Source organism: Bombus pyrosoma, linkage group LG10 (assembly GCF_014825855.1).
Source record: "Bombus pyrosoma isolate SC7728 linkage group LG10, ASM1482585v1, whole genome shotgun sequence".
In the NCBI taxonomy this organism is placed as follows: domain Eukaryota; kingdom Metazoa; phylum Arthropoda; class Insecta; order Hymenoptera; family Apidae; genus Bombus; species Bombus pyrosoma.
Window position 1 is genome coordinate 13402702 of NC_057779.1, and position 25708 is coordinate 13428409.

The 25708-nt window shown below is 27.1% G+C and overlaps 6 protein-coding genes and 1 long non-coding RNA gene across 29 annotated transcripts in view; 4 read left to right on the forward strand and 3 right to left on the reverse strand.

Annotated features, from left to right (window-relative positions):
- Window positions 1-640: 640 nt before the first annotated feature.
- On the forward strand, window positions 641-2373 carry LOC122571546. Its single transcript, XR_006318107.1, has 2 exons — window positions 641-1888; window positions 1948-2373. It is a non-coding gene; the product is annotated as an uncharacterized LOC122571546 (long non-coding RNA).
- On the reverse strand, window positions 2212-4509 carry LOC122571542 (HCLS1-associated protein X-1-like). 4 transcript variants are annotated; one of them, XM_043735418.1, is made up of 6 exons: window positions 4336-4509; window positions 3835-3915; window positions 3542-3660; window positions 3327-3450; window positions 2944-3218; window positions 2212-2459 (listed from the first exon to the last, which is right to left on the reverse strand). In XM_043735418.1, the coding sequence occupies exons 1-6, from the start codon at window positions 4398-4400 to the stop codon at window positions 2350-2352; spliced, it is 774 nt and encodes a 257-aa protein (XP_043591353.1). In that variant the 5' UTR covers window positions 4401-4509; the 3' UTR covers window positions 2212-2349. The 4 variants fall into 4 exon arrangements, with proteins under 4 accessions (XP_043591353.1, XP_043591352.1, XP_043591355.1 ...); XM_043735417.1 differs by having other exon boundaries at window positions 3542-3663; window positions 4336-4508; XM_043735420.1 differs by lacking the exon at window positions 3835-3915.
- Window positions 4510-4654: 145 nt separating this feature from the next.
- LOC122571543 (protein SYS1 homolog) lies at window positions 4655-6228 on the forward strand. Of its 3 annotated transcripts, none has more exons than XM_043735421.1 (2): window positions 4655-4884; window positions 5507-6228. In XM_043735421.1, exon 2 carries the CDS (start codon window positions 5591-5593, stop codon window positions 6071-6073), a length of 483 nt encoding a protein of 160 aa, XP_043591356.1. In that variant the 5' UTR covers window positions 4655-4884; window positions 5507-5590; the 3' UTR covers window positions 6074-6228. The 3 variants fall into 3 exon arrangements, with proteins under 3 accessions (XP_043591356.1, XP_043591359.1, XP_043591358.1); XM_043735424.1 differs by lacking the exon at window positions 4655-4884 and adding an exon at window positions 4891-5178; XM_043735423.1 differs by lacking the exon at window positions 4655-4884 and adding an exon at window positions 4891-5068.
- LOC122571544 (NADH dehydrogenase [ubiquinone] iron-sulfur protein 6, mitochondrial) lies at window positions 6158-6906 on the reverse strand. Its single transcript, XM_043735425.1, has 3 exons — window positions 6657-6906; window positions 6387-6563; window positions 6158-6311 (listed from the first exon to the last, which is right to left on the reverse strand). Exons 1-3 carry the CDS (start codon window positions 6789-6791, stop codon window positions 6249-6251), a joined length of 375 nt encoding a protein of 124 aa, XP_043591360.1. The 5' UTR covers window positions 6792-6906; the 3' UTR covers window positions 6158-6248.
- Window positions 6907-7549: 643 nt separating this feature from the next.
- On the reverse strand, window positions 7550-10555 carry LOC122571545 (60S acidic ribosomal protein P1). The gene is made up of 4 exons (XM_043735426.1): window positions 10354-10555; window positions 9655-9799; window positions 7832-7936; window positions 7550-7644 (listed from the first exon to the last, which is right to left on the reverse strand). The coding sequence occupies exons 1-4, from the start codon at window positions 10423-10425 to the stop codon at window positions 7631-7633; spliced, it is 336 nt and encodes a 111-aa protein (XP_043591361.1). The 5' UTR covers window positions 10426-10555; the 3' UTR covers window positions 7550-7630.
- A 501-nt stretch (window positions 10556-11056) lies between these two features.
- On the forward strand, window positions 11057-21806 carry LOC122571559 (PHD finger protein 20). Of its 4 annotated transcripts, none has more exons than XM_043735475.1 (16): window positions 11057-11589; window positions 15258-15774; window positions 15871-16005; window positions 16155-16181; window positions 16927-17027; window positions 17149-17234; window positions 17747-18149; window positions 18260-18664; window positions 18744-18755; window positions 18914-19642; window positions 19721-19849; window positions 19995-20075; window positions 20304-20727; window positions 20801-21201; window positions 21287-21526; window positions 21592-21806. In XM_043735475.1, exons 1-16 carry the CDS (start codon window positions 11256-11258, stop codon window positions 21711-21713), a joined length of 4146 nt encoding a protein of 1381 aa, XP_043591410.1. In that variant the 5' UTR covers window positions 11057-11255; the 3' UTR covers window positions 21714-21806. The 4 variants fall into 4 exon arrangements, with proteins under 4 accessions (XP_043591410.1, XP_043591412.1, XP_043591411.1 ...); XM_043735478.1 differs by lacking the exon at window positions 11057-11589 and adding an exon at window positions 14383-14622; XM_043735477.1 differs by lacking the exon at window positions 16155-16181.
- Window positions 21807-22506: 700 nt separating this feature from the next.
- The window catches only part of LOC122572066 (serine/threonine-protein kinase mig-15), an 87227-nt gene continuing 84025 nt past the window's right edge, over window positions 22507-25708 (forward strand). For 4 of the 15 annotated variants that reach the window (XM_043736610.1, XM_043736612.1, XM_043736614.1 and 1 more), the window contains exons 1-2: window positions 22509-23237; window positions 24173-24238. In XM_043736610.1, the coding sequence (XP_043592545.1) occupies window positions 23172-23237; window positions 24173-24238 (132 nt within the window). In that variant the 5' untranslated portion in view covers window positions 22509-23171. Of the gene's footprint in view, window positions 23238-24172; window positions 24239-25708 lie in introns of all 15 variants that reach the window. The other 11 variants (XM_043736613.1, XM_043736615.1, XM_043736617.1 and 8 more) reach the window with 8 other exon arrangements.

Here is a 25708-nt window from a genome sequence, read left to right on the forward strand (position 1 = left end):
TATTTCTTTTATAACATTTACAATATACCTGTTTGAATTTTTTTTAAATTCTAGTATTCTTTATATTATAATCTTAGGACTATAAACATGAAATTTGTTAATGTTTTCAACAGTAATTTGTGTGCGCATGTATGCATCCGTATATGTACAAATAGATATTGTAATTAATGTAAGAATTAACACATTTAATATGCATGCAATATAAAATTGTATATGTGTGCACACAAATTAAATTTATGGAATGTGTATTCGAACAGTAATATAATACAAAATAAATGTATGACAAATTTATAATAATATTAAAAAAAATAAGTTTACTCATTCATTGATAAATCACTTAAAATACATATAAATACTTGTATTATAACTTCTATATAATGTGTATTCTAAGTTTCATAACTTAATGTATACAATGTATGAAACTATTTACTGTTATCTTCTCAAACTATTAAAGCGTAAACTTTTAATTGAATGAACTTATACTTTACTTTCTATTATTTTAATGTAACTACATTTTATTTATTGTTTATCATTTTTTGGGTTGTGTAAAAATTTTTACAATAATAAAAGTATTTTAAAAAGAGAAGAAACAGAAGATATAATTTGTTTCCCAATATTATTATTTAAAATCTGTCCTTCGCAGAATTTGAAAATGATTATGAAATCTGTTTTGAAGTATTATAATTGAAAAATCTCTTTTAATAAATTTAAATGAGGATGTAAAAGTATAAAAATACTTTAAATTCCGTAAAACGTATTGATATCTATTTTTTCTAAATATATGAAATTAAATATGTAAAATCTATCCTGTGCATATTTCGTATTTTATAATAAAATATTGTACTTTTTTTATTTAAATTGTTGCTATATACGCATCCACCACAGAGCGAAAACGTGCGCTTTTAGTCTAGTGCGCTCTACAGATAGAATTCATTCATACCACATGTGAGCATATCATGTTTGTGAGACCATGATATTATAGTGTACCTCATCACAAGATTATCAAAATTACAAGATTTGTGATATATATGTACGAAACTAAATTTTGGGCAATTTTATTTACATTAGGTACGTCTCAGCACTTTTATAAAACTTTCTTCCTTATTTACTAAATAAGACTGGAACCCAAAACTAACAAAAAAATGAAGAACAGAAATTTTTGCTCCACATCAGAAGTCATTCCAATGAAACACATAAGAAACAATAACTTCAATCCCTACATCAACTATACTTTACTACTTTAATATATCAAATATATAATGTGTATAATGTATACAACAAAAATTTGGAAGTAACCAAGTTAGCCACAACTGCACATTTGCATATAAGTATAAAACTCCGAGACTAAGTGAATAATAAGTCATATTCATATATACATATGATAAATTCATGATCTATCCCTACCATGAAATTTTGATATTTTTATGGTATATAAACATCTGCAAGACGTCACGAAACGTGTCATCATATAATTTCGCATCGCGTTCGTTAAGTGCGTACTTTCATCAACTGTTGACTCTATAGAATCCGCGAATTGCAACTCCCTATCTTGACGTACGTTTCACCCACCCAGAGCCTTGATTTTTTGATGGAGAACCATATCAAGTCCCGACTGTTGGATGGTTCCCTGCCAGTGATCCTTATACCTGTGAGTAGAAGAACCTGCAAAATGACATCGCATGGCAAGTCCTACAGAATTGGCCCGAGCGCCGATCCTTAGTGTATCCCGTAGGACACTTCCCTCCGATGCAATGCGCCATTCCGGCCCAGATATTCTATTCCCGAAGATAGACCCCGATAACCCGTCTAAGATATATGTCAAATAATTTTTATTTATGTATTCACACTCGGCTTGATGCCCTATTAGGCTCGGCATCCATGGGGTGAGGTAAAAAATATGAAATGAAATACGCCCAACCCGTCTAAGGTAATATTATTGTCTTTCAGGACAGAAACGCCGTCAACGCTATCTTAACCTACGCATCATCGGTAAGTGCAGGATGAACAAGATTCTCCGACTTATCCGACGGGTGTCTAATTGTACCTAATTAATAAATCAAAGCTTACCATAGGTATATAGTCATATATTATACCACATACGCACAATACCATTCGCTATTCATTTCACGTTTCACGAATATGAACGTTTTTTATTTTTATAGAAATGATCTACTCTTCTACACAAATACACATATTTATAAAACTACTTTATATATTATATTGAAGTAAATTTATTACATATTACATACATCTCAAATTTAAATTACTTGACAACAATGCATTATTTATCATTCCATTAATCATTTATACATTCTTACTATAGATAACTTTTATTTAAATACTACTTGATCATAATTTCGGATTGGGTTTAAACAATCTTTCCCAGGAAAAGAAATTGAAATGAATATTAGGAAAACTATCTGTTTCATTCGGTAACTTCTTTTTTTCCAATAAATCACCTGAAATTCATATTGCATTCATATAATAATAAATATTCAAAGACAAAAATCAATCAACACTGTTTATATAGAAAATACTATATAATTATATGTAGAATGATTTTAATTAATATAATGATCTTAAATATTTGTTGTTTCCAATAATATCTAAAATAGAACACATATGGCAGCATGTAAAAAAGAACATTTCTTCATAAAAAAACATGAATACAAGAAATATTCAAAAATAATGACATAATTAAAACAATATAGATTTATTATACAATTTTCAAAAGAGACTATATGTACCATTATAAAATATAACTTAAACAATTTAATATTACTTTTACCATCTCTTTCTATAAACATTACACACATTTTTTCATTATATTAAAAACAACAGAAATATTTAGACTTACTATAATAATTGATGATGATTATATATAAATGTAAATAATGTAAACAATTATATATTCAGTATCAACATTTTATATAAATTACTTACAGTTACTTATATCAGAAATATCTTCTATTTTGGTTTCCACTCCATTTTTGTCTATTTTTGTAAGAATAGTATGAATTTTGTCACCAATTTGGTGTGATATAATAGTTTCCTCATTTCCTTCATGATCTTTAATAACTTGTTTTTGTTCTATTGTTCCATCAGGTTTACGAACATATTCTTTCCTGATAGATCTTCCAATTATGGAAGGTCGTGCTACTTTAAGTTGTGGCTTGTCAGACTCACCCCAAACATTGGAAAAATTATCTATATTAACTCTGTTAAAAATACAACATTTTTTCAAACAATTATAAATTATATATATCAATTATATCTAATTATTTTATAATGTAATTAACTACAATTCATTAAATTTAAATACTAACTTTCCATCTAAATCTGTATCTAATTTTAATTCCATCTGATCATTATTTGGTTTCAACATGTTATCACGTAAAGATTTTCTCTGTGAGGGTATAAATGAAAATACGTTTGTATTTGCATCATTACCTGAACAAATTTAAAAAATATTTGTATATATGTAAATGTAAATCTAAATTTAATTACATGTAAGTTAAATACAATAATTATATGTACATACCTTCATTATTAAATCCATAAATAAAATTCATCATTATATTTTCTATCTGAGACTCAAAATATCTTGTTATTTCTAATGGATCACTGAAGATGTTAAAGTGACCGACTCCCTCAAAAAATCTACTATATATTATATTATATGAGATTTTATAGTAAAATTAATCATTTAAAAGAGTATAATATAAATAAAAAATACATTGTGGGCAGTAGATGCTAATATCAATAAATACGTAAATGCTGATTATAACCATAATATCCATAAGATATAACCATAAGATATAAAGTAAAAATTACCTGCTATCATCATGAATATCAATTTGAGATATTGAGTTTTGAAAATTATCTCCTCCATAATTATTTTGATAATCGTCAAATCTAAAATATTTAGTAATGCAAGTTTAATTAAAATAAGGGTGGAACTGTAGAAAAGACCCTCGTTTATATTATCGAAGATAAGCGGCTGGAGGCAACCAATACTGACGGATATGCTGCCACAGACGCACAACTTTAGGCAGAATTTACTGTAGTGGTATTGTAGTGGTAGTTTTTCGCGAATATCTTGGAAACTAAGCTAACCCATCCTTTAAATGTATAGGAAAGAGTTATTCAAAATGTTGTGTTTTACAATATATTTAAAAATCGTTGAAATCGGAGGGTAGCTAGCTTTTCTACAGTTTTACCAAAATGAGAAAGAGGATTATAATTGATTACATCGTAGAAAATGAATGAAAATAGACTATCGAAATACAGATAGTCCATAATATAGATATAAATAATGTTTATTTAAATATTTACCCATTATTAAATTTTTCTGATCTTCGCCTACCAAGTATATTGCGAATGAAATCCCACAACTCCATTTCTTACTTTTTTAATTCATTCACTGATCCGAAACAAACTTACATCATATTGCAATATGTAATACGATAATATAAACAGATCGCGACGTCACGAATAATTGTGAAAAATCAACATGGAGAACAAGAAAGTTCTCGTCTTGCGCATGAGTGATATGCTATGAATGTCTCATACAGTCAGAGACAGAGACAATTTATTCATCTCTGTCTGTCTCGCAAGAATGCAAACTTTGTTGATCTTCCATATTGATTTTCCACGATTAGACACGACTCAATTTTGACAAAAATTAAAGAATTTTAAATTTGTTTGAGTGCATATTTATTTTACCTTTATAATGAACACAATACAAATAAATATAAATGCTTTTGAGTGATAGATTTAAAATTACCGCCAAATATCTGTCCATCTCTATTTATATATTAAGTACATATATGTATACTAGATTCATTATAAGAAAATCTCATGAAATGACAGAATTTGAAAAAGGTAATCATTTTGATGTGAAACAAGTTTATTAATTACAGTAATTAAATATAGTGTCACAATTTTTATGTTATACCAATACATAAGATCCAGTGGAATTAGATCTTTTGAATCTGTCATATTGTCTGATTGAGTTGTATATATGAATAAATAAATAAATAAATAAATAAGTATATTATGTATACACGTATGTATCAGGGAAAAACATCATTTTCGTGTAGTAGATAACCATTTGTATTAATTTAAACGTCTGAATTGTTATAATTGTACCATAAATATTTTACTATATAAATTTATGTGAGTGATATTTTATTATATAAATTTATATCAAACATAAATAATACATTGTATAATCATACAATGAATCAATATAATTGTATATGTTTGTGGAATAATCGAAGTAAACCCTTTTGCTTTAAATTAAATTATATTACGAAGTATTAAACAAATTTAATGAACCGTCGTAAATTAAACACAGCTGGTTTCTTATGTGATTTGAGAATTCTATAATAATTTTTATTCCTTTATATCTTTTTTATAATTTATAACATAAATCATAAATTTATTGATAATTGTAATATATGTTCATCTTCCTATAAATTAAAAACTCTATTTTTTGTTTTAGATCAAAAGAAACTTTAATATGACAAAGCATAAAACATACAGCATAGGATTGCCTTAGACAAAATTAATATCTCAAAAATAAACAATGAATAATATTTCTGGACAATTCCGTAAAACAATGTGGGATCCGTTCCTTATAATATCTCAAATAATTGCAGTCCAGACTGTGATGTACTTCTGTCTTGGATTATGGATTTGGATTGTTGCATCATACATAGGATCCACAAAGTCATTAGATTATGTTTTCCATTATAAACAAATACACGTTAGAGATTTTTCTGGACAGTTTATAATAATTATTTTTATCTTAAATGCATTAATTGGAGCAATCGCACTGTGGTGGTTAGTACAAAGGACAAAACAGTGTATGGATTTTGCCTGTACAGCACACTTAATACATTTATTATGCTGTTGGATATACAATGCAAGTTTTCCATCAACTTTTAGTTGGTGGTGTTTAAACATTATATCTTTAAGCATAATGTGCGTTTGTGGTGAGTTCCTTTGCATGAAAACTGAATTACAAGCAATACCATTAAGCATGAGCAGTCAGAAAACAGCCTTGTAAAAATTTACTACCAAAGTGAAATTGATGTTTAGTAAACAATATCATTTTATACTAAAAAGTTTAAAACAGATAAATAAAAGACTATTTGTTTTTTATATATATATTTCTAACATTAAATATACATTAAAATACATATATAATATATAATTTGACTACATGTATTTGTCCTATTTGTTTAATGATGTTCTTTATAAAAGCGTAAACCACAATATCCACAAGTATGATTACCAGGTTTATCCTAAAATAGAATTATATATTGTAAATAAAATTAAAGAATGTATCTACTTACGTTGTAAATACATATAATTTGTACCAAATTAATGTAAACTTTTGGATGTCCTAAAGGTCCACCTCCCCCATCACACGCCACAATTTTATCTTTCACTGGTGTAGCAGGTACCTCCGCTATTAATTTAATGGCCCAATTATCATTAACCTCCTTCGGTCTATTTATAAATCGTACATTACGATAATCATCCTCATCATATATCTAATACAAAATAAACGATATTTATTAAAATAAATATTATGTATCGTGAAAAGTTGTAACGATATGAATATATTTTTATCAATATTATTTTACCTGACCAGTATGGGTAACCTTTTTAGCAGATTTTGTAGTTACATCATGTACATTTCTTGTTATTAGTCCTATAATATTAGGTTTATACCTTTTGTTGGAAGCTTCTAAAAATTTTACGATTTTCAAATTCGCCATATTTTCTAAAATGTTTTTACACTTTTCTCTTTGAAGTATCACAGCATGTTCCTAACGTGCAGGATTTTAACCAAGAATACATATACATATATATATATATTCGTTCCAAAGTTACGCTACGCTACGACACCCACCACAGTATCTGTTAAATTAACATTCATGTGACTGGGCTTTTTTTAGTGTGCAACAATTTTTTCTGAGGTGACTACTAGAACAAGAAATTATTATCTTGTCTTTCTTAAATGAAACGTGATATTAATTTCTAGTACTCGGATAGCTCATTCATTTTAACATCAATTTTCAAATAAATTAAATATAGAAAAGCAATACATTTCATAGAACAAATTTTAAACAATATCAATGTCTTCTTTAGATATTTTATTTAGAAAACTCCAACATAGGATTTTATATATACTTTGTATATAATTTTTAGACAATTAAAAACCATTTTACATAAAAAATTAATTATTTATAAAGTTCAAATTCTCATAAAAACAAAGGAAGATGTGCATTGAATAGTTTGTAATATGAAACTTTGTTTACACTATCAAAATGTACAAAAATTAATAGTAAATGGTACAAACAAAATGTGATTCTCATAAAAATAGAAAAATCTCTAAGATGTGGGGTAAAAAAATAATAATATACAATTTAAACATTTTATAATCATTAAAAGAAATATATAAAATATAATAGTGAGTAGGATGAAAATAAATGAAGTGGATCTTTCAATGAATGAAGTGTATATTACTGGATGATTTAATTTCAAAATATTTTATTTATTGTACAATATAACTGTACAAATTAGGTAATGGACCAATACATTGCGATCCTTAAATTTAGTCAAATAATCCTGTAAAAAAAAGATGTTTATTAAAACAAGTTCTGTTCCCTATAATATACTATAATTAAAAAATAATATTCTCATTTTTTTCATGTCATCATATATAATATCAGTAGCTAATACATAATAATAATCATTGAGTATTAATATTTAACTGGAATATTGATATTATATTAGTTATAAATACATTACATACCAAAGCCCATATCATCGTCAGATTCTTGTTCTTCAGGTTCTTCTTTTTTCTTTTCTTCCTTAGGTGCACTTTCTGTACTAGCAGGTGCAGCGGCTGCTGCGGGTGCTTTAAAAGATAATAAGAAACTAATCTCATTGTTTGAAAATACAATTTCATAGTTATGAAAGAAAACGTTTATCTATAGTGTTGTCGTATAGAAATATCAATCACATTTCTAAATATGATTCACAATTTTCTAATACTATTTCTTTTTCCTCTTTCGCTGACCGCTCTACATAAATTTATGTAGTATGGTGGATGTAGAGGATTTGTACTTCTGTGAATGATATCAATATATACATATGTAAGTTTATCATATCTGGGAAGATTAAACTTATTTCATGTATATTTATAATTTTCGATACAAAATTTTGATAGTGATATAGCTATAGTTGGTGAAAGACATACAAAAACATTATTAATTAAAATACAAATAGAACACGTTTATACAAGAATATCTAGGCTCACATTTAGTGTTTTATGTTTTTCAATAGAGACTAAATTGAAATTAAGTTGTATTTCATACATATATCCCATTTCATATATTAAGATTTGATTTTTTAATCTTTTTAATCTTTCGTTAATGCGCTTACTCGGACATTAAAGTATCTTTTAAATCAATTCTACATATTGTACCTCAAATAACTTTCAACGCAGTATTTGTACAACCCAATCAAATTTACCTACAAAAGTAATCATTATGTGTATCTGTTTACAGTCAGTGGTCCGACTTGTTAAATGAAATCAATATGGTGTCAAAATAAGCTATCAAATGCCTACTTTTATAGACATCACTTTCGATTCCATGATTTCCTAAATTTGAAACTGGTATTTTTAGATTACTAGTTCAATATTATTAACCCTTTGCACTCGAGAGGCGACTTTCAGTCACCACGGCATTCCGTGCTGCAACTCCAGTGGCGAGAAAGAGGCGATAGTCCCTGTTTATGTTAGATTTCGACATCTCCAATTGATGAAGGTGCAATATTGGTTTGTAAATTGGTTCCTTAGCTCTTTGTGTTCTTTGTTAGGAAGTGTAAAGTGTTAGACTTTAAAATGGAGATAAAATATTTAATCCCATATCCCTCCAAAACTATGGTTCAACTATGGTATTGAAACAACGTCTCCAACGTTAGTTCAGATTCGACGATCATGGCAAAAGTATTATAGTTTAGAAACCCTAAAATAATGGTTTTCGGAAGTGAAATTAGCTCAAATGAAGATGAACTTGATTTTGAACTGTTGAAAAATGTGATTAATTATATCAAGAATGCATCTTGGTGAATGCTTTATAAATTATCGTACAAAAAAATACAGAAATTAATATTACAAAACCATATTTTCAAAGATGTAAATGTAGATAAATTATTGGAATATAATGTTTTTGTAAGTTAATTACGTGTCACGTATACGCTAAATCATCTGGAGTAGCTGCTATGCCCAGCCGAAAAAATTCTCGAGTGCAAAGGGTTAAAATGTAACAAAATAGATCAAAAATTTGGAAAGGCCTAAAATGAAGCTGTTTAATTCATGTTTCTTCTATTACCAATATATGTATATTGTATGCAACATATGCAGTACTTAATATATATAAAATAGTAAAATTAATTAAGTATGCCATATTCTAGATTATGTATAAGGTAGAAATAACTATTATATGTTGAATTATTATAATTAAAATATATCATACTCAAAGGATAACATATGGAAAAATTTGTTTAAATATATTATATAATATTTTGAGTTAGAATATGATGTATTATTAAAAATTCTATTTTTACAACCTGCTGGTGCACTTCCAACTCCTGATCCAATCTTTGTTATCAGTTCTTTTATATTGACTCCTTCTAAAGCCTTGGCGAAAAGTCCAGGCCAATAAGATTCCACATCAACAGCGGCAGCTTTTAAGATAGTTTGAATCTTTTCTCCCTGAGCAATAAGCAAAGATTTTAAATATTAGTATTAAATATACCTTGTCCTTATATATTTATTATACTTTTGTATTTTGGTACTATAAATAATAAAACAAAATTGTCGAATTGCATTGTTGATGCTTATGCAGCTTTGGGAAATTGAAACTTCCAAAAATCTAGAAAATGCATATAACATGTAAAAATATATAAAATACCCAACAAATATATTATAGCATTATATTATAGTATTTAGTACATATGATAGAAAATGTTATGTTAATACAATAGCAACATAGATACATGTAATAATTTAGAAAGCAATCAGAATTGTAGTACACGTGCACATTTGTAACCAATAATTGTACTATCTGCTTAAAGCCTTAAACAGTGACAAATAATAGCAATAATACATAAAATATCCAAAGTAGAGCACTTATTATAATATTTAGTAGATGAAACAAATTTATATTTTGAATCTATTTCTTTAATCATGTTTATAAAAACAAAATTGCATAAACATTCATAGTTTATTCATGATATTAAGAAATCACATGTATGACTGGTACTTACAGTTACAGCAACATCGTCATCAACAAGTATCAATGTTGAATAAATGCAAGCAAGTTCAGCTTTGGAATTCATGTTTATTGCTTCTGCAATATATAGTTAAACTGGATGGGATGATAAAACGGTGCAAGTCGCTGATTTAGCCTTAGCTCAATAAAAGAGAACAAGCACCCGGCTTCCACTTGATCCAGCTAAAAGGAAAGAGAAATGCGTTGAGAGGAAATCACATGACTTATCTTTGGGCAGCATTTTCAATACAACTAAAGAGCGGAAATGACGTAATTCTATTGGTTAACCTAGTGATATAATACAAAGTATATTTCAACGCATTAAAGATATATTTGAGATGTATTTTTTTATTCATCTTATACATCTTATATTACTATTTTTTTATTTTTCATTATATCATTATTATTTTTCATATTATTATAATATAAAATTTTCATAGAAATATGATGGAGGAGGTATTAACGTACTTAATTAAAACAACCTTTTTATTTAGTATTAATATTCCAATGATTTTAATAACGATAAAACTTATTTGAAATTTATTAGAGACAGGGTATTTTATTTTAAATAAATATAAGAGTTCAAACTTCCAACCGATTAATATTATTTCACATTAATGCGGATATTCATGTAATAGAAGAGGGCGCCACTGATAAGTTTGTTTAATAAGTAATGCATATATACTCGATGTTCTTCGAAAAGTGCAGATCGATTAGTGGATCATATACGCAATTGAGCTAGTTCAGTGTTTTTGTGAACGTAAGTTGAAGTATTTTCAGTTAGAAGGGTGCGTGTCAAAGTGGTTGGTACACGACTGGTTCTCTCACGTTTAAATTTTACTTTTACGGATATCCTGGGCAATGTTCTTTTGTGTTACGTTGCTATGTAGTACGTAAATGAAGCGACGACGTGTAGCGTCGCATGTTAAAAGGATATCGCTTGTGAGAACAATGAGAATGGCGCGCAAATGTTGCGTGCGTAGCTGTGAGGCCGATGTACAAGATGCGCGTGCTAAAGGGTTACCGCTTCATAAATTTCCAAAAGATATTAATTTAAGGAACAGATGGTTGACTAGTGGTGGATTCGAAGCGAGCTTTAAACCTTCACCAGGTCAGGTTGTTTGTCATAGACACTTCAAACGAGCCGACTACGAAGCTGCTAAAGGACATAAATTACTTCTACGTAAGGGCAGCGTTCCGTCGGTTTTTGCAGACTATGACAATCATCCAGGTGCGTATCATTTGTTATTTACTATACTAGGATCTTAATATTACTTTCTTGTGAAATACTGCCAAATAAAAGAATTGTATATCTAAAAACTTTAAGTTACACGTGTTCAAGTTATTATTTTTCTTTCTCTTAATGTCTTTTTTTTAGTCAGTTTTATTCTGTTATTCTTCTTTCATGCTTTCATTCTTTCATTCTTTTTTCGTACATTATTAAATATGTTTAATTTATTCCTAAATTTCTTCCTTTATTCAATATATAATAAAATAAATAAATATATATATATATATTGTAAAAATAATAAATGTATAGAATAGAAGGAAATATTTTTATTTGTTATTACAATACTCAGTTATTATCTATTGAAATGATGTAGTATGCTATGTAATTTAATTTAATTTACAATCAATACATTCAATGTTTACTGAGTTATACTGGAATGTAATAGACAGATTACATACTAGCTTATACATACCTTCACGTAGAGGACAATTTATGTTAAAAATTTCATATGAATATTTGAGTTATTAATATTATTTAAATGTTAGAAGTAATTCAATTGGACATTACAATTAATTTAATGCAATGTACTATACAATGTTGAGTTACAACAGAGGATTTTATTCGAACAAACGAAGAGGTAAAGAACGGTTATGAACAAAGAATACAATTTATTTATAGGATATGTCTATTACTTTTTTGAATATGTGAGTAAAACATATCTTTAAGTGAAGAATGTGCAAGATACATATTTCTTACATATATGAGATACATTTTTATATTTAAATAAAGACAATGTTAAAAATTTTTAATTTTTATAGAGTATAATCGTAAAGAGATTAATGTCACTGCAGATATCACTATATTGCGGATTTATATTCCTTTATTTGAATGTTTACATATAGTTATTATTAAAATATGTGGGCAACATAATTTTGTCTCTCATTTTTATAGTGTATGATAGTATATAATAAATAACAAAAATATATTGTGCTATATATTCATTATAATATAGTAAATAAATGCTGTTATTTGTTACATATGATTGTTTAAATATGATATCACAAATATATTTGGATATTTACTACATTTAAGGAACTGCATATGTTCCAGGAATGTTTGTAATTATAATGCTAAGTTATCATTTAAAAATATTAAGATTTGGATATTCTCTAGTTTTATTTCAAATATGTTATAAAGTAGACTGCCAAAGTAAGAACATATCTTTTGAAATATAGTGATTAAGGCTATTTTACTACAAGAAAAGATGTCAGTGTATGAAATAACAAATCTTTTAAAGATAGCCAAGAGTACAGTATAGGATATTATCAAATGATTTGAAGGTAAAGATAGAATTAATTCCAAGCTGCAAAATAGACATCTAAAAGTTGTTAGTGTTTAAAGTAAACGTTTCATTGTTAGGGAAATTAAAAAAAAGTTTATTAAGTTAAGTTAAAAGTAGTTCATTAAGTTAGTTAAGTTGCAAAATTAACTAACAAATTTAGCGAAAACTATAATGTTATAGTAACGGAAAAATATAATAAATAGGCTGCAGATATTTATTCCAGTTCATATTTTTATGGATATAGTAAAAAAAATGGAACCCAAGTAGAAAATAGTTTTATTCATTAAACATTATAACAAGTATTATACTTTCAATATTTTCCATATTTTTCCATATTATGTGTATTCTGTGTATTTTTGTACTATTAAATTTCATATAAATGCATGAAAATTCACAGTCTAATAATAAGAAACAGAATGTACTGTACAGATGAGAAGATAGATAAGCAAAGGAATGCAGATCTGTTTGGTTATTTCTGATAGACCCAATACAGTTATAAAGATAAGTATTATTGGACAAAGGTATCACATATACAAATAAGGCAATAAGACAATAAGACAAAGCATGACAGAGGGTAATAGAGATCAGTACTACTTTTGTCCCTATGCTATCCCTTCTAATCTTCTCACCTACCTGTAGTACAAAACTTTAGACATGGATGAGTAATCAATACACTAATACACTAAACAGAGAAAAGAAACCTCAGTTTACAATGCAGTAAATAGAGAAAACAAGCTTCAGTGTACAATAGCAATAAATCTGAAATTGATCATTCACAAAACACATTATTGAACATAAGGATTATTCAACCAAATATTAAACCTTTATACAAAAAATAATTATTTCAATTTTATAATTTAAATTTGTAAAATGTCCAAATATTTTTGTGAAAATTATTTTTTACCATTTCTTCTCATATTTAAATAATTGTATATAAAATCAACAGCTTTTTATTGTTTATGTCTATATTGTATTACTGTGCTGTATTATAATATGTTTAGTACATTATGTTTTCATATTTTGTTTAATACATTATGATTCTTTGAATAAAGAAAGATTTAATAAATGTAAACCTAAAATTTTCTTTTTATAAACATATTTATAGCCTATCTGTATAGTTGTTTGTAATTTCTAAATCTATGTAAAAATTTGTCATTTTAGAGAACATTATATTGGTTTAAAGATCATGAAAACCTTTGTTTTATTCACAAGTAATAATATAATTAATAAGTTTTGTGTTGTATTGTGATATTGTTTACTATATATAATAAAGAGCATAATTGAACTAATGATCACATCTTATAAATATTATCTTCTATTAATATAAATCACTATCAATAGAAAAATTGCACATGAATAAAATATTTTTGAACATTTTGATATTACTCTTATTTATATATATTTATATGATGATGAAAATTAAAATGGTGATTCTTTCATTATAGTTGAAGAACTACTGTTATTACTAGTTATAATTAAATTAAGTAAAAATAACAGAAACTATAAAGTATAATTATTTTGTACATTATGCTTGATAAAATTATTTGTTTTTTACATAACTATGTATCAATCTATTAGGTTTTTGAAAAATATTCTTCAAGGCAATCAGCTATTCAACATTGGTTGGGCTACCTGTAGTAGAAGGATGAATGAAAGCTTTAATGAATGAAGATATAAAACATTGAGTGCAAGTATGGTTACTGAACTTTTAAAATGTGTGTTTATGTGCATTACATGAAAGTATATTTGATAGAATTTAATCAAATTACTGCATTATGAAATTCATAAAAAAGAATAGATGGAGTTATCGAAAATATATCTCATAGTTATTGAAAATATATAGTTAATTAAAAAAGTCGTCAAGATTTTCAACATGATTGTAATTTTAGATACATGTATTATCACAATATGAAATTAATGAAGCATTTAACAATTTTCTGTTTTTAAGTAACTGACTGAAAGCTTTGATCTGATTCCTATTGAAAAAGTATATTGTTATTAGTTCAGTTATGCTCCTCACACAGTACATCATTAGTTTTTAATACTAATATTGTTATTTATTATTCTATATATTTTGTTGTCATATTTATATATCTTTGTGATAGTAAATTATTAAAGATAGTTTTTAATAGTAATATCATACAATTTTATAAATAAATATATGTAATAAGAAGTAATATTTTAGTGCCATTTAAATATTTTATATATAAAAGATGTTTATTAATGTATATCATTTAAGAATAATCTAAAATTATTGTAGAATAGAGTATCGTTTTTAAAAAATATCTCTTGAAACTTTAAACTTATATATTGATTCTTTTTGCAGATCCTGTAATTATGTCTGTAAAATCATCAACTTCTTATGCACAGGAAGATTTAGATCTTATTAATTCTGAAATTCTGAATTTAGAACAATCTACCTCTTCACTGAATTCTGGTCTCAGAACATTGAAGTCTAATAATTGTGGAGAAACATGTTCTTCTCGACCAGAACCATCAGTTAATTCCTTCAATTTACTAGATTCAACAGAATTACTTGATAATGAATGTAAGAACTTTAATGTGAAAGAAGAAAATGTATATACTGTGAAACAAGAGATAAATAAAAATTCAGAAATAGAAGTGAATACTATGGCAGTACAATTAGGCATTGTTGAATCTGATATAGCAATAAAACATATACAAAAAGATTTGGCCATTAAAGAAGAACTGAAAAGTATGGAAGTGGAAGATGAAAAAACATTTGATAAACCAGAAGAATTAAAACCAAAAATTTTTAATCGAGGTGGACTAAAATTTTTTCCTGGAGCCAAATTGGAAGCAAAAGATTTCAATGAAAAATGGTAAATATTCGTAGAACAGTTAATGGCAATTAGATAATTATATTTATTGTAATAAATATTGATGAAGGATTTTATTTATTTGATGTTATATTGTAGGTATTCAGCGAAAGTAGTTGAAACTGATTGGGATGAACGAGAAGTATTGATACGTTTCGACAAGTGGAGTTCAAGGTTTGATGAATGGATACCTATGGATAGTTCAAGATTACGTGTATTGCAAATACAATCAAAGTAAGTAAAGATATTCCAATGAATCTACCACAAAATTATTTGAATTAATAGATACAGAAAATAAAAAAATGTTTACATGAATAATTTTTGCCTTGATTTATTATATAAAGTATATTCTGCATTACTTATAGACCTATTCTTTTTTAAAGCGAACAAACCTGGAATCTACCATCTCAGTAAGTGGATATGTTATAATTATTAGCTAGGTGAAAAGAATTTGTATAATCTATAGTATTTTTTATGCAGTGATGAGAAATGTTATTAAATTATTTTATTTTTTACGTTACCAATAATAAATTTTCTCCATTTTTCTCTTATCTTTTCATCTAAATCTATAATTTTAATAATTTTCATAATTTTAAACTATAGGTATTCTACATCATCCTATTACCTAAAAAATGGAAAAGAAATTTTTGTGATCTAATAAAACGGACTTATTATTTTTATTTTTCTAAAATGTGTGTGCACAGTTGTATATACACATATTTTACACACTTCAAGCTCCTTATTTTATATTTAGATATCATTTCATAAGTCATATTCATAGAAGCTGGAATATTTAAAACAGATTCTTTTTCAGAATACATTTTAACATTATATAAACTGTCGTTCACAATAACTTTTAAGAATTATAATTACAATGCATTAGTGTTTTTCTTTTCTCTTTTTTCCCCCCCCCTCTCTTTTTCTTTCTCAAATGAATGTAGTTTTAAAAAAATCTTATTAACAGTCATGCAGACTTAAAAATATAAAGTAATCTATATTTACATTTGATCCTTATTTATTTTTTGCACAGTGTTTAAATATCGTAAAACACAGTTACTGTTTGTATAAGAAATTAATCTATCATTTGAATCTATTTGTTATAATAATTAACCATATTTTTTCAAATATGGTAATAAATAAATTTGAATCTCTTAGGGAAACAAAAATGAAAGACTTTTCAATGGGGGAAAGGATACTTGCTACGTGGGCTGATGGTAGAAAATATCCAGCTAAAGTAAATGCTGTCTTAGGAAACGGTAAGTGATCTAACCTTAACTACGTATGAGAATTACGTATATTGTTAGTTTGACGTTTCGTGATAGGACATCCTTCTAATTCCAGAAATGGTACTTTTTTAATTTACGATTATTTTTACAGATAGATATGATGTACTGTTTGATGATGGATATACAAAGACAATTAAATCTTCAAAAATGACAAAAATCGCTACAACAGTCACAAAGGTACAGTGTTTGTAGTAAGGTTATGTTATATTATCGTTAATGTAAAATTCAATCAGCTATAATTACTTATTTTCTTGTTATTATTAGTAACAGAATGTACAGTAAATTGAGTTTTGAATTTGCTTTATTCGTCCAAACATTGAAAAACAGTGATAATTGTTGGAAATATATTTTTATAATCATGCACCACTTTCTTAAAGTCAATGAGAAAAGTATAAAATAATTTTATAAATATGTTATATATGAGTTCAATAGTTATTACATAAATAATATACGACGTTATTATCATAAATTAGAAATTTTGTATGAAATGAATTGTTTCCTTTTCCTTTAAACTGAATTTCACAATTAAAGAATTTATATTATTATAGAATAAAATTAACATTAAAGTAGATAATTTATTTTCTATCCTTTGTTTCCTTGAAAATTGTTTTAAAACTTGTAAAATGTATGAATTCAATAATAGTAAAAAAGATGAAGAAAGTGAAATTTCATTGTATTGTTTGTAACAGCAACCTAGTCAAACTGAAGAATATATAGGAAGCAAGCAAGAAAGAAGAGATAAGAAAAGAAAGCATACAGTGATGGAGTTATTTCATACACATTATAGAAAACGTTCAAAAAATGAAACAGATAAATTAATAAAAAAGGAAGGAATTATAGTTAATGAAAATGTAGAATGCTTTTCAGAAAACAAAATTGATTTAGATGGAACTTTATTTGGGCCTTGCTATGATCCAGGCACAGATTTATTACGTGGATTTGACACCAATGTATCTAAAATGAAAGCTTATCCTAAAAAAAGTAAAAAGGAAGTATCTAAGAGTGAAATAGATCAAGTAGAAGATGTGGGTCCTGAATGGATTGATGGAGAACCTCAGGGAACTGAATCTTATATAGTGGATGGAAATGATGGTATGTCAAAAGAAATGGAAATTTATACTCACCATTATTATTCTACATTATCATCATTTATGTATATGAGTAAAAATGATGTGACCGTGTAATATGTTTGTTTCTTAAAGGACCACGTCGATCAATAATAGTTGCAGACAGAAGATTACCACCTGGATGGCAAAAACATTTTACTCAAAGAAAAGCTGGTACATCAGCTGGAAAATGGGATGTCTTATTTCTTCATAAATCAAGTGGAAAAAAATTTAGATCAAAAAATGATATTAGGGCATTTATGGAAAATCAGGGGCAATTCGATTTTGATCCAGAAAAATTTGATTTTTGCATTCATCGAAAAAAGAAAAATCAAAGTCAAAAAGTAAAACAAGATATCGTTGTGGATACTCCAAAAAAGATTAAGACTTTATTGCCTAAAACAAAGGCAACACCAATAACTGAGAATTCTTTACCTGTTCCCCCAAGTACACCAGTTACAACATTATTATCTACATCAAGTACATCTATTAAGGATGGTGGTAAGATTCCATTTCTTTGTTTCATTTTTATATTTTTCATATTTTATTGAGTTTACTTTTTTATGCTTACCTATATTAGGAGTAATTTATTGTAAGTATTAGTAGATAATATTGTTTATATATATTACGTATTATTAATTAACCAAATTGGACTAAATATATTTTTATAAATAAGTGTGTAAATGATTAGTATATAAAGTTTGTTTAATGTGTTGTTAGAAAAATAATTCTTTGTTTATTTGTTGATAGCTGTTTTTATTGGTGGACTTCGAGTAGAAATGGAGGATAGTGCTTATAAATGTCCGAAACAAGGGTGTAGTAAAACATTTAGGAAGGAAAATCTTCTACAAATGCATATAAAACATTATCATCCAGAATATTCGAAATTTTTGGGATCTACACCAAATGTTGCAGATTTAGCTTATGCAAGAACAATTGGGGAATCTGTTGAAGATATTATTCCAAAAAAGTCAAATAATTTGTTAGAAAAGTGCAATAAATTTGGAAAGAGAAAATTTATTCAAGATAAATCATTGTATGTTTCATCATCTTCTGTAACAAGCACTCTTCAACCTATATCGCCAACAGCAATTGTACCAACAACAGTAGAAACAGAGGATGAAGTAGACCAAATGGAAAAATCCAATGATGTGCAAACAGACGATATTAAAATGGATAGAATGTCTCCAAGTTCTAGTCATAGTTTAGATATGGATGATGAAATTGAACAAAAACAGGAAGATACGTGTGCAATGTCACCAGGAACACTATTTGATATGAAAATTAGGGAAGAAAAAACGCAAAGTGGCATTAAGACACTTCTTCCGGTAAGACCAGCCGTGTCTTCAGAAGCACAGCGAATTGATAGATCAAAGTCTTTAGATGAAGCTATTCATATCGACAAAATAAAAGGTCAAAGGAAACGGCAATTATCAGAATATAGTTCTGATGCATTAAACAGAAGTAAAAGGCGACATGGTAATAACTTAATTATTATAATTTAATCATTCTAATAAATTAAAAATATAAAATGTTATTTTTTAATGGGCATTTTAGAATTTCCGGACGAGTATGGTGATTTAGATGATAGTACTATGGATATAGAAGGAGCAGGACCGACTACACCCACGTATAGATATAGTCGCAGAAAATCAGATTCAAGAAGTGATGAAAATAGCCAAAGTAGTAAGTTGCTTTTTACTTTGATATGCAATTTTCAATACGAATAATTTTATATTGAATCCTACTTTTTAATTTTGCTATTAACATTGGTTTATTTCCATGTAATAAAGATGGTATTTTACTGTTTTATTATTTTATTTTTCTTTAGGTCAACTAAACGATTCGCGTGTTGAAAAAGATGATCCCTTGAAAGGGAATATTGGTAAAAAAGATACTAATGATGGGGAAGGTATATTGTTTATTTTTTCAATGTTTTTCTTTATTTCATGTCAAATTTATATTGATCTTTGGTTTGAGTTATGAAATGTTTCGATGTATAGAATACTTTTACTTTTCATATTTTGATATTTATTTCATAGTTTCTTTTAGTTTAAACATATATTTATGCATGAATTGTATTTTTAACCATAAAGGATATTTATTTTTTTATGGTGACTTAGCAATTGTACTTTTGTAGAGAATGAAGGAGTTATGATGATGATCAATGGTGAAATGGTGAAAGTGGAACAGCTTCGTAGAGAAGAAATAATAAATTGCACTTGTGGATTTATGGAAGAAGATGGTTTAATGATTCAATGCGACCTTTGTTTGTGTTGGCAACATGGTCACTGCAATGCAATAGAAAAGGAAAAGGATGTACCTGAGAAATATGTTTGTTTTATTTGTCGGAATCCATATCGGCAACGATTATCCAAAAAATATTTTCACGATCAAGATTGGATAAAAGAGGGAAAACTACCAACATTATCTAGCCGAACAAAAAATCAGCATCGACTTAATAAAAGAACAGCTATGTTAAAACGTTCTTATGATCTAGTTGCTGCTCTTTTACACATTCAGCAAGTTTTACATAGTTTAAGAGTAAAAATCAATGTAGCTCAGTAAGTATTACATAACTATAATTAAATTTGAAAATATAGAAAATGATTATTAATAATAAAATTTGTGTGATAGAAAGAAAGATCATCCAAAGCTATATCTGTGGGCCAAAAATTGGGAAAAAGTTGAAGTACCAAAACCAAATGTTACACCAGTACCAATCATGGAGATTATGAAAGTAGGAAAAGAGTGTACAGATATTCCAAGTGAAGGTTTTCATCGAACTGAAGTAAAAACGGAAACAAAGTTCAGTTTAAGAGATGATCATGATGAAAAGTCGATAGCCTCAGATTCAGAATTAATGAAGATATTAGAAGAAGATAATATAACTCCAGATGAATCTAAAATTAACGGCAAAAAGGAAGATATTATACATCAAACTAAAAGTCATATTCTTCTCGATGCACTTACGAAAAATGATACTTCAGAAGGAAAATATACAAAATCATTACCTTCAGAGGTGAAAACAGATACAGGTAAAACAAGAAAACAAATAAAACAGAGATAAATAAAAATACATCTTTATTTATAACAAAAAAGTAATATTTATTTTTTATATAGATTTGTTAACCAATCAATCAGATATATACGAGAATAACGTATCTCCGACAACTATCTCAGCGAATCACATGCATGAAGAACTAAATGAACATGAAATGTCAGCACCGTTGCAACCTTTCATACCACAACCAGAAGCGCCAATTGACCCAGGAGAATGTCGAATGCGATTATTAGAACACATAGAACATTTTCAACATCATATAGATGCAAAATTAACATTTATCGAGACAGAAGTTTGTGGTTGGTAAATTTTATCAAAGTATTTTATAGATTGGAAAGAAAATCAAATACAAATCTTTTTTTAGCTTTAGAAGCTATGGATCCTGAAGATACATCTACCTTAGATGTTCAGCCCCGAATTAAACAAACGGTTCAAATGCTTGTTCGAGATTTAAGTACCGTGCGAAAATTAGCTGCTTTGTGTTGAATATAAGTAATATTTTTAGAAAATATTTATAAATAAAATTTTTAAAAATATAGTCTGTATGTGTAAAAATTCTAATATAAATCTAAAATCTTATTTTTTATAATGTTGAAGAATTATTATGAATATAATTTTAAACAATTTAGTTGATACTTAATTGAGGCTTACAATTAGGAATACCATACAGCTGTATTTTATATTGTAAATATACACTGCTTTATGTGTAATTGTAACTAAATTGATTAAAAAATTATTTCTATATAAATACATTGCTGTTATTATGTCAGTCCTGTATTTTCTAAAAATAAGTATAATTATAACATAGATTACTCATAATGGAAGTGTTATAAAAAGAACATACATAAAAGTAGATTATAATAAATACATTTTATAACATGTACTTATTATTCCAAACATGTATAGTGTTATTTAAAAATATATTAGGTTTTAATAAAAATTGTATTAAAGAAAGAATATTAAACGACCATCTTTTTTATTTTTAATTATTTAGATTTTCCATTTATGTGAAATATGGTGTTGTACATTTACAAAAGAAATAATCATTTGTGAAATATACAAATATTATTAAAATATATCATACTTATTAATTATAATTGGGAAATAGTGAAACCATCAGTGAAATGATTTTTTGTTTAATTTTACTTTATGATAAGAAAATTAGGAAGGGAAGTAAGTACTTGCCGCCATCATAGTTGGGCTGATGACGTCAAGAAGCATAGTGGTATACAATCGTAGCGCACGAAAAACAAAGACGGTGAAAATATTGTCTACATTAAGAAGAGAGAACAGAAAAAGCATGTGTGCGCACGCATAAGACCGAAGAAGATAGTAAGAGAGTGCCAAGGAGGGAATGAGAGGGAATAGAGGCGTGCAGCAAGCAGTACGACAGGACGTAGAACGGCCGCTGCCGTGGTGTTTGGGCTCGGCTCGGTTGTGCCGCATCCGTTATGACGATACGATAATCCAGCGCTTAGCGCTGTGAGTGTGTAATACGTTACTTGCCATTACGCATTATTGACATTTATATTTTACGAAAAATTCGGGAAGAACGTGATGGAAGTGTATTGTTTTCTAATCTGATTGGTAAACTGTTCCTTCGTTGATCGTTAGAGTTCTTTCATACGCCATGTGCCATTGCTCTATGTGTATTTCCTTTCTCTTTCGGTTGTGTTCGGTTAAATTTTCATGAAAATATTCGTGTAACTAATTTACCGGTGAATTATTTTAATAAAAATTTTCTATTAGTGATCCTGGTGTTCTGTGTTAGTGTAAGTGCGAGGACGGAATTTTCTTCTTTCTATATTTTTACATTATTATACGGTTTAAATTGCAATAAGGAATAAGAACAATAACGAGAGAAGCAGAAAAGGAGATAGACGGTGGATTTGCTGAGCTCAAGTGGAAAAGATATCTCGCAAGGAGCGCAAGTGGCGTATCAAGATGGCGCATAATTTGGCACCGAGCGTCAACTGTTCGCTCGACGACATTGATCTGAACGCTTTGAAGGTACGTTACGACTTTTAATGCTTTTTATTTATCAGGCATAATCTAATATTTAATGATATTTGTTTATGGACGCAGAAGTCTATTTTTTGTAGTTTTTATGAATTCAATGATTGATAATTAACCTCATAAGAGTAAACGATGATTATTATTTCTTGGTAGCACCACAGCATAATGAAGAAAGAAGGAAATAAGAGAATACAATTTTGTTGAATTTCTGTACAATTTTTTAAAATTGCTTTTTGAATGCTTTTTAACTTAATGCTCGAAGTTGTTTAGTTAGTCATTTTTGTATTTTGTTCACGTTTACAGTTTTGGACTGATTTATACAAATTATCTAAAAATTAAGATTAACAGTTAATATTGTGAACAGATATTATACATACAATTTTTATTTACAGTATTATTAAGTAAATATAAAATTATAGTTAGTTATTATTATCTCATTTTTCTCTCTTTCATTATTGTATTATTTTTCATTGATGCAAGAATTTTTTATCTCTCATAAGTTGTAATATATGTAACTTTTTTTAGAATGTGAACTAAATATAGTGCATACATGCATACACTATGCAGATGTGTATACCTGTTAAACAAATATTAACAGTTTATATTATTTGAATATTAAAGATTTAAGTATTGTGTTACATCTATTTCTTAAGGACCTATAAAATATTTAATAGTATCTTAGTATATGAAAATAATCATTTTGATGTCATGTTTTGTTCATATATAACAAACGATTTATTGATATTGTCAATAGCGAGACATGGTAGTATCATTGAAAATTATTGATTCAACTATTATTTTATACATAATATACATCATGCAGTGTATTGTATATATACATTGTACAAAAAACATGATATACAAATATAATTTATACTTAAATTGTATATGCATGTATATATACTTATATGTGTGCATATGTGTTATAGGAACCAGCAGGTATTTTCGAGTTAATCGAAGTTGTTGGTAATGGAACCTATGGCCAAGTTTATAAAGTAAGTATATATTACAAGTTCATATATAGTAATATTTTAGATTTGTCTCTTTCTTATGAATAATATGAATGAATAATAGAAAATTTGTATAGAATCTTGATCAAGAATTTAATATACTTTAAAATGTTAGATTACATAATAATAGTAGTTTATATGTCAAAGATCTAGTATTGTTTTTTGAAATGATAATTGCTTTTAGTAATTTAGTAAAGGTATTGAAAGTTATGATTTTAGATTTTTATTATTCAAAGAATAACTGTAGTTTGTCAGAATAGTTAAATGCACGTATACAAGTAGTATACAGTTTTAGATAACTTACGATTTTTGAAGAATAGTTAAATCTCTGACTTTCTTAATTTCTTCCTTTATTTACATTACATCTAGCTATAACTTTCAATTACTTTATTTTTATACACATTACTATGTTATATATCTTTTTATATATATGTGATTTTATGAAATAAATACATATATAATACATATATTATGAAATAAAAAAAACGTTAAAACTTGATTGTACAAGAAATAAATGCATCTATGATTTTTAAAATTTTTATATAATATGTATCAAAATTAGTGGTAATGAATTATAGGTTAATACAAAATGATATTTTTATGACTGCTTGATATTTTCTTAAGATCCATACACACATATGTAAAGATTCATGTACAGATATTTACATATAGATTTATATTGACTTAAGCATAAAAATAAATGATTTAGCTGACTTAAATTACAAAATCAAAGAAAATAACCATTCATTTCGAAAAAAAATCTCTCGCGAGTTATCTTCAATTTTGGAAGAAAAATATATGTATAAGAAAACGTAAATTTCAATTGGAAGAATGCAAAAGATGCATCATATGATGTTAAGGTATAAAGAACAAGGCAGACTCTAGCATTATTAATGTTGTTTTACGTATACATTTTTTGTATAGTGTAAGTTGTATCATATATTAATTTGTGCTTTTTACAGTGTGTATAGTTTTCGTATTATCAGAGGTTGTTATAATATGTAGAGTACATTGGATGTGACATGATGTGGCTAATTTTTATTGTACATATTGGTCAAAAATTAATTTGTACATTGTTATGTTGTCCAGAGACATTATTATGATTTTTACTTTTGTATGTGTATGATAATAAAGAGTAAGGGGGGAATGAGGAAGAGTGCGATGACCTACTATTGATGACGACATAGAACGAATGAAACAGCCGTGCGCATGAGTACAAACGATTAAACGCTATGTTGTCAATTTGTACTGATTCCTCAATTGCTTATATCTCTCACAGTCAAAGAATTTTTGAAAAAATTTGTATAAGAAATTAATCAGAAGAAGTGACAGCTGTGTTACATATTTTAATGTCATCGGTAGAGTATTGTAATATTTTATAACGCTAGTATTTTCTTTCTCCTCACTTTCTCTCTTTTTCGATAAAATGTATGTTACGTTAGATCAACTTGTAAC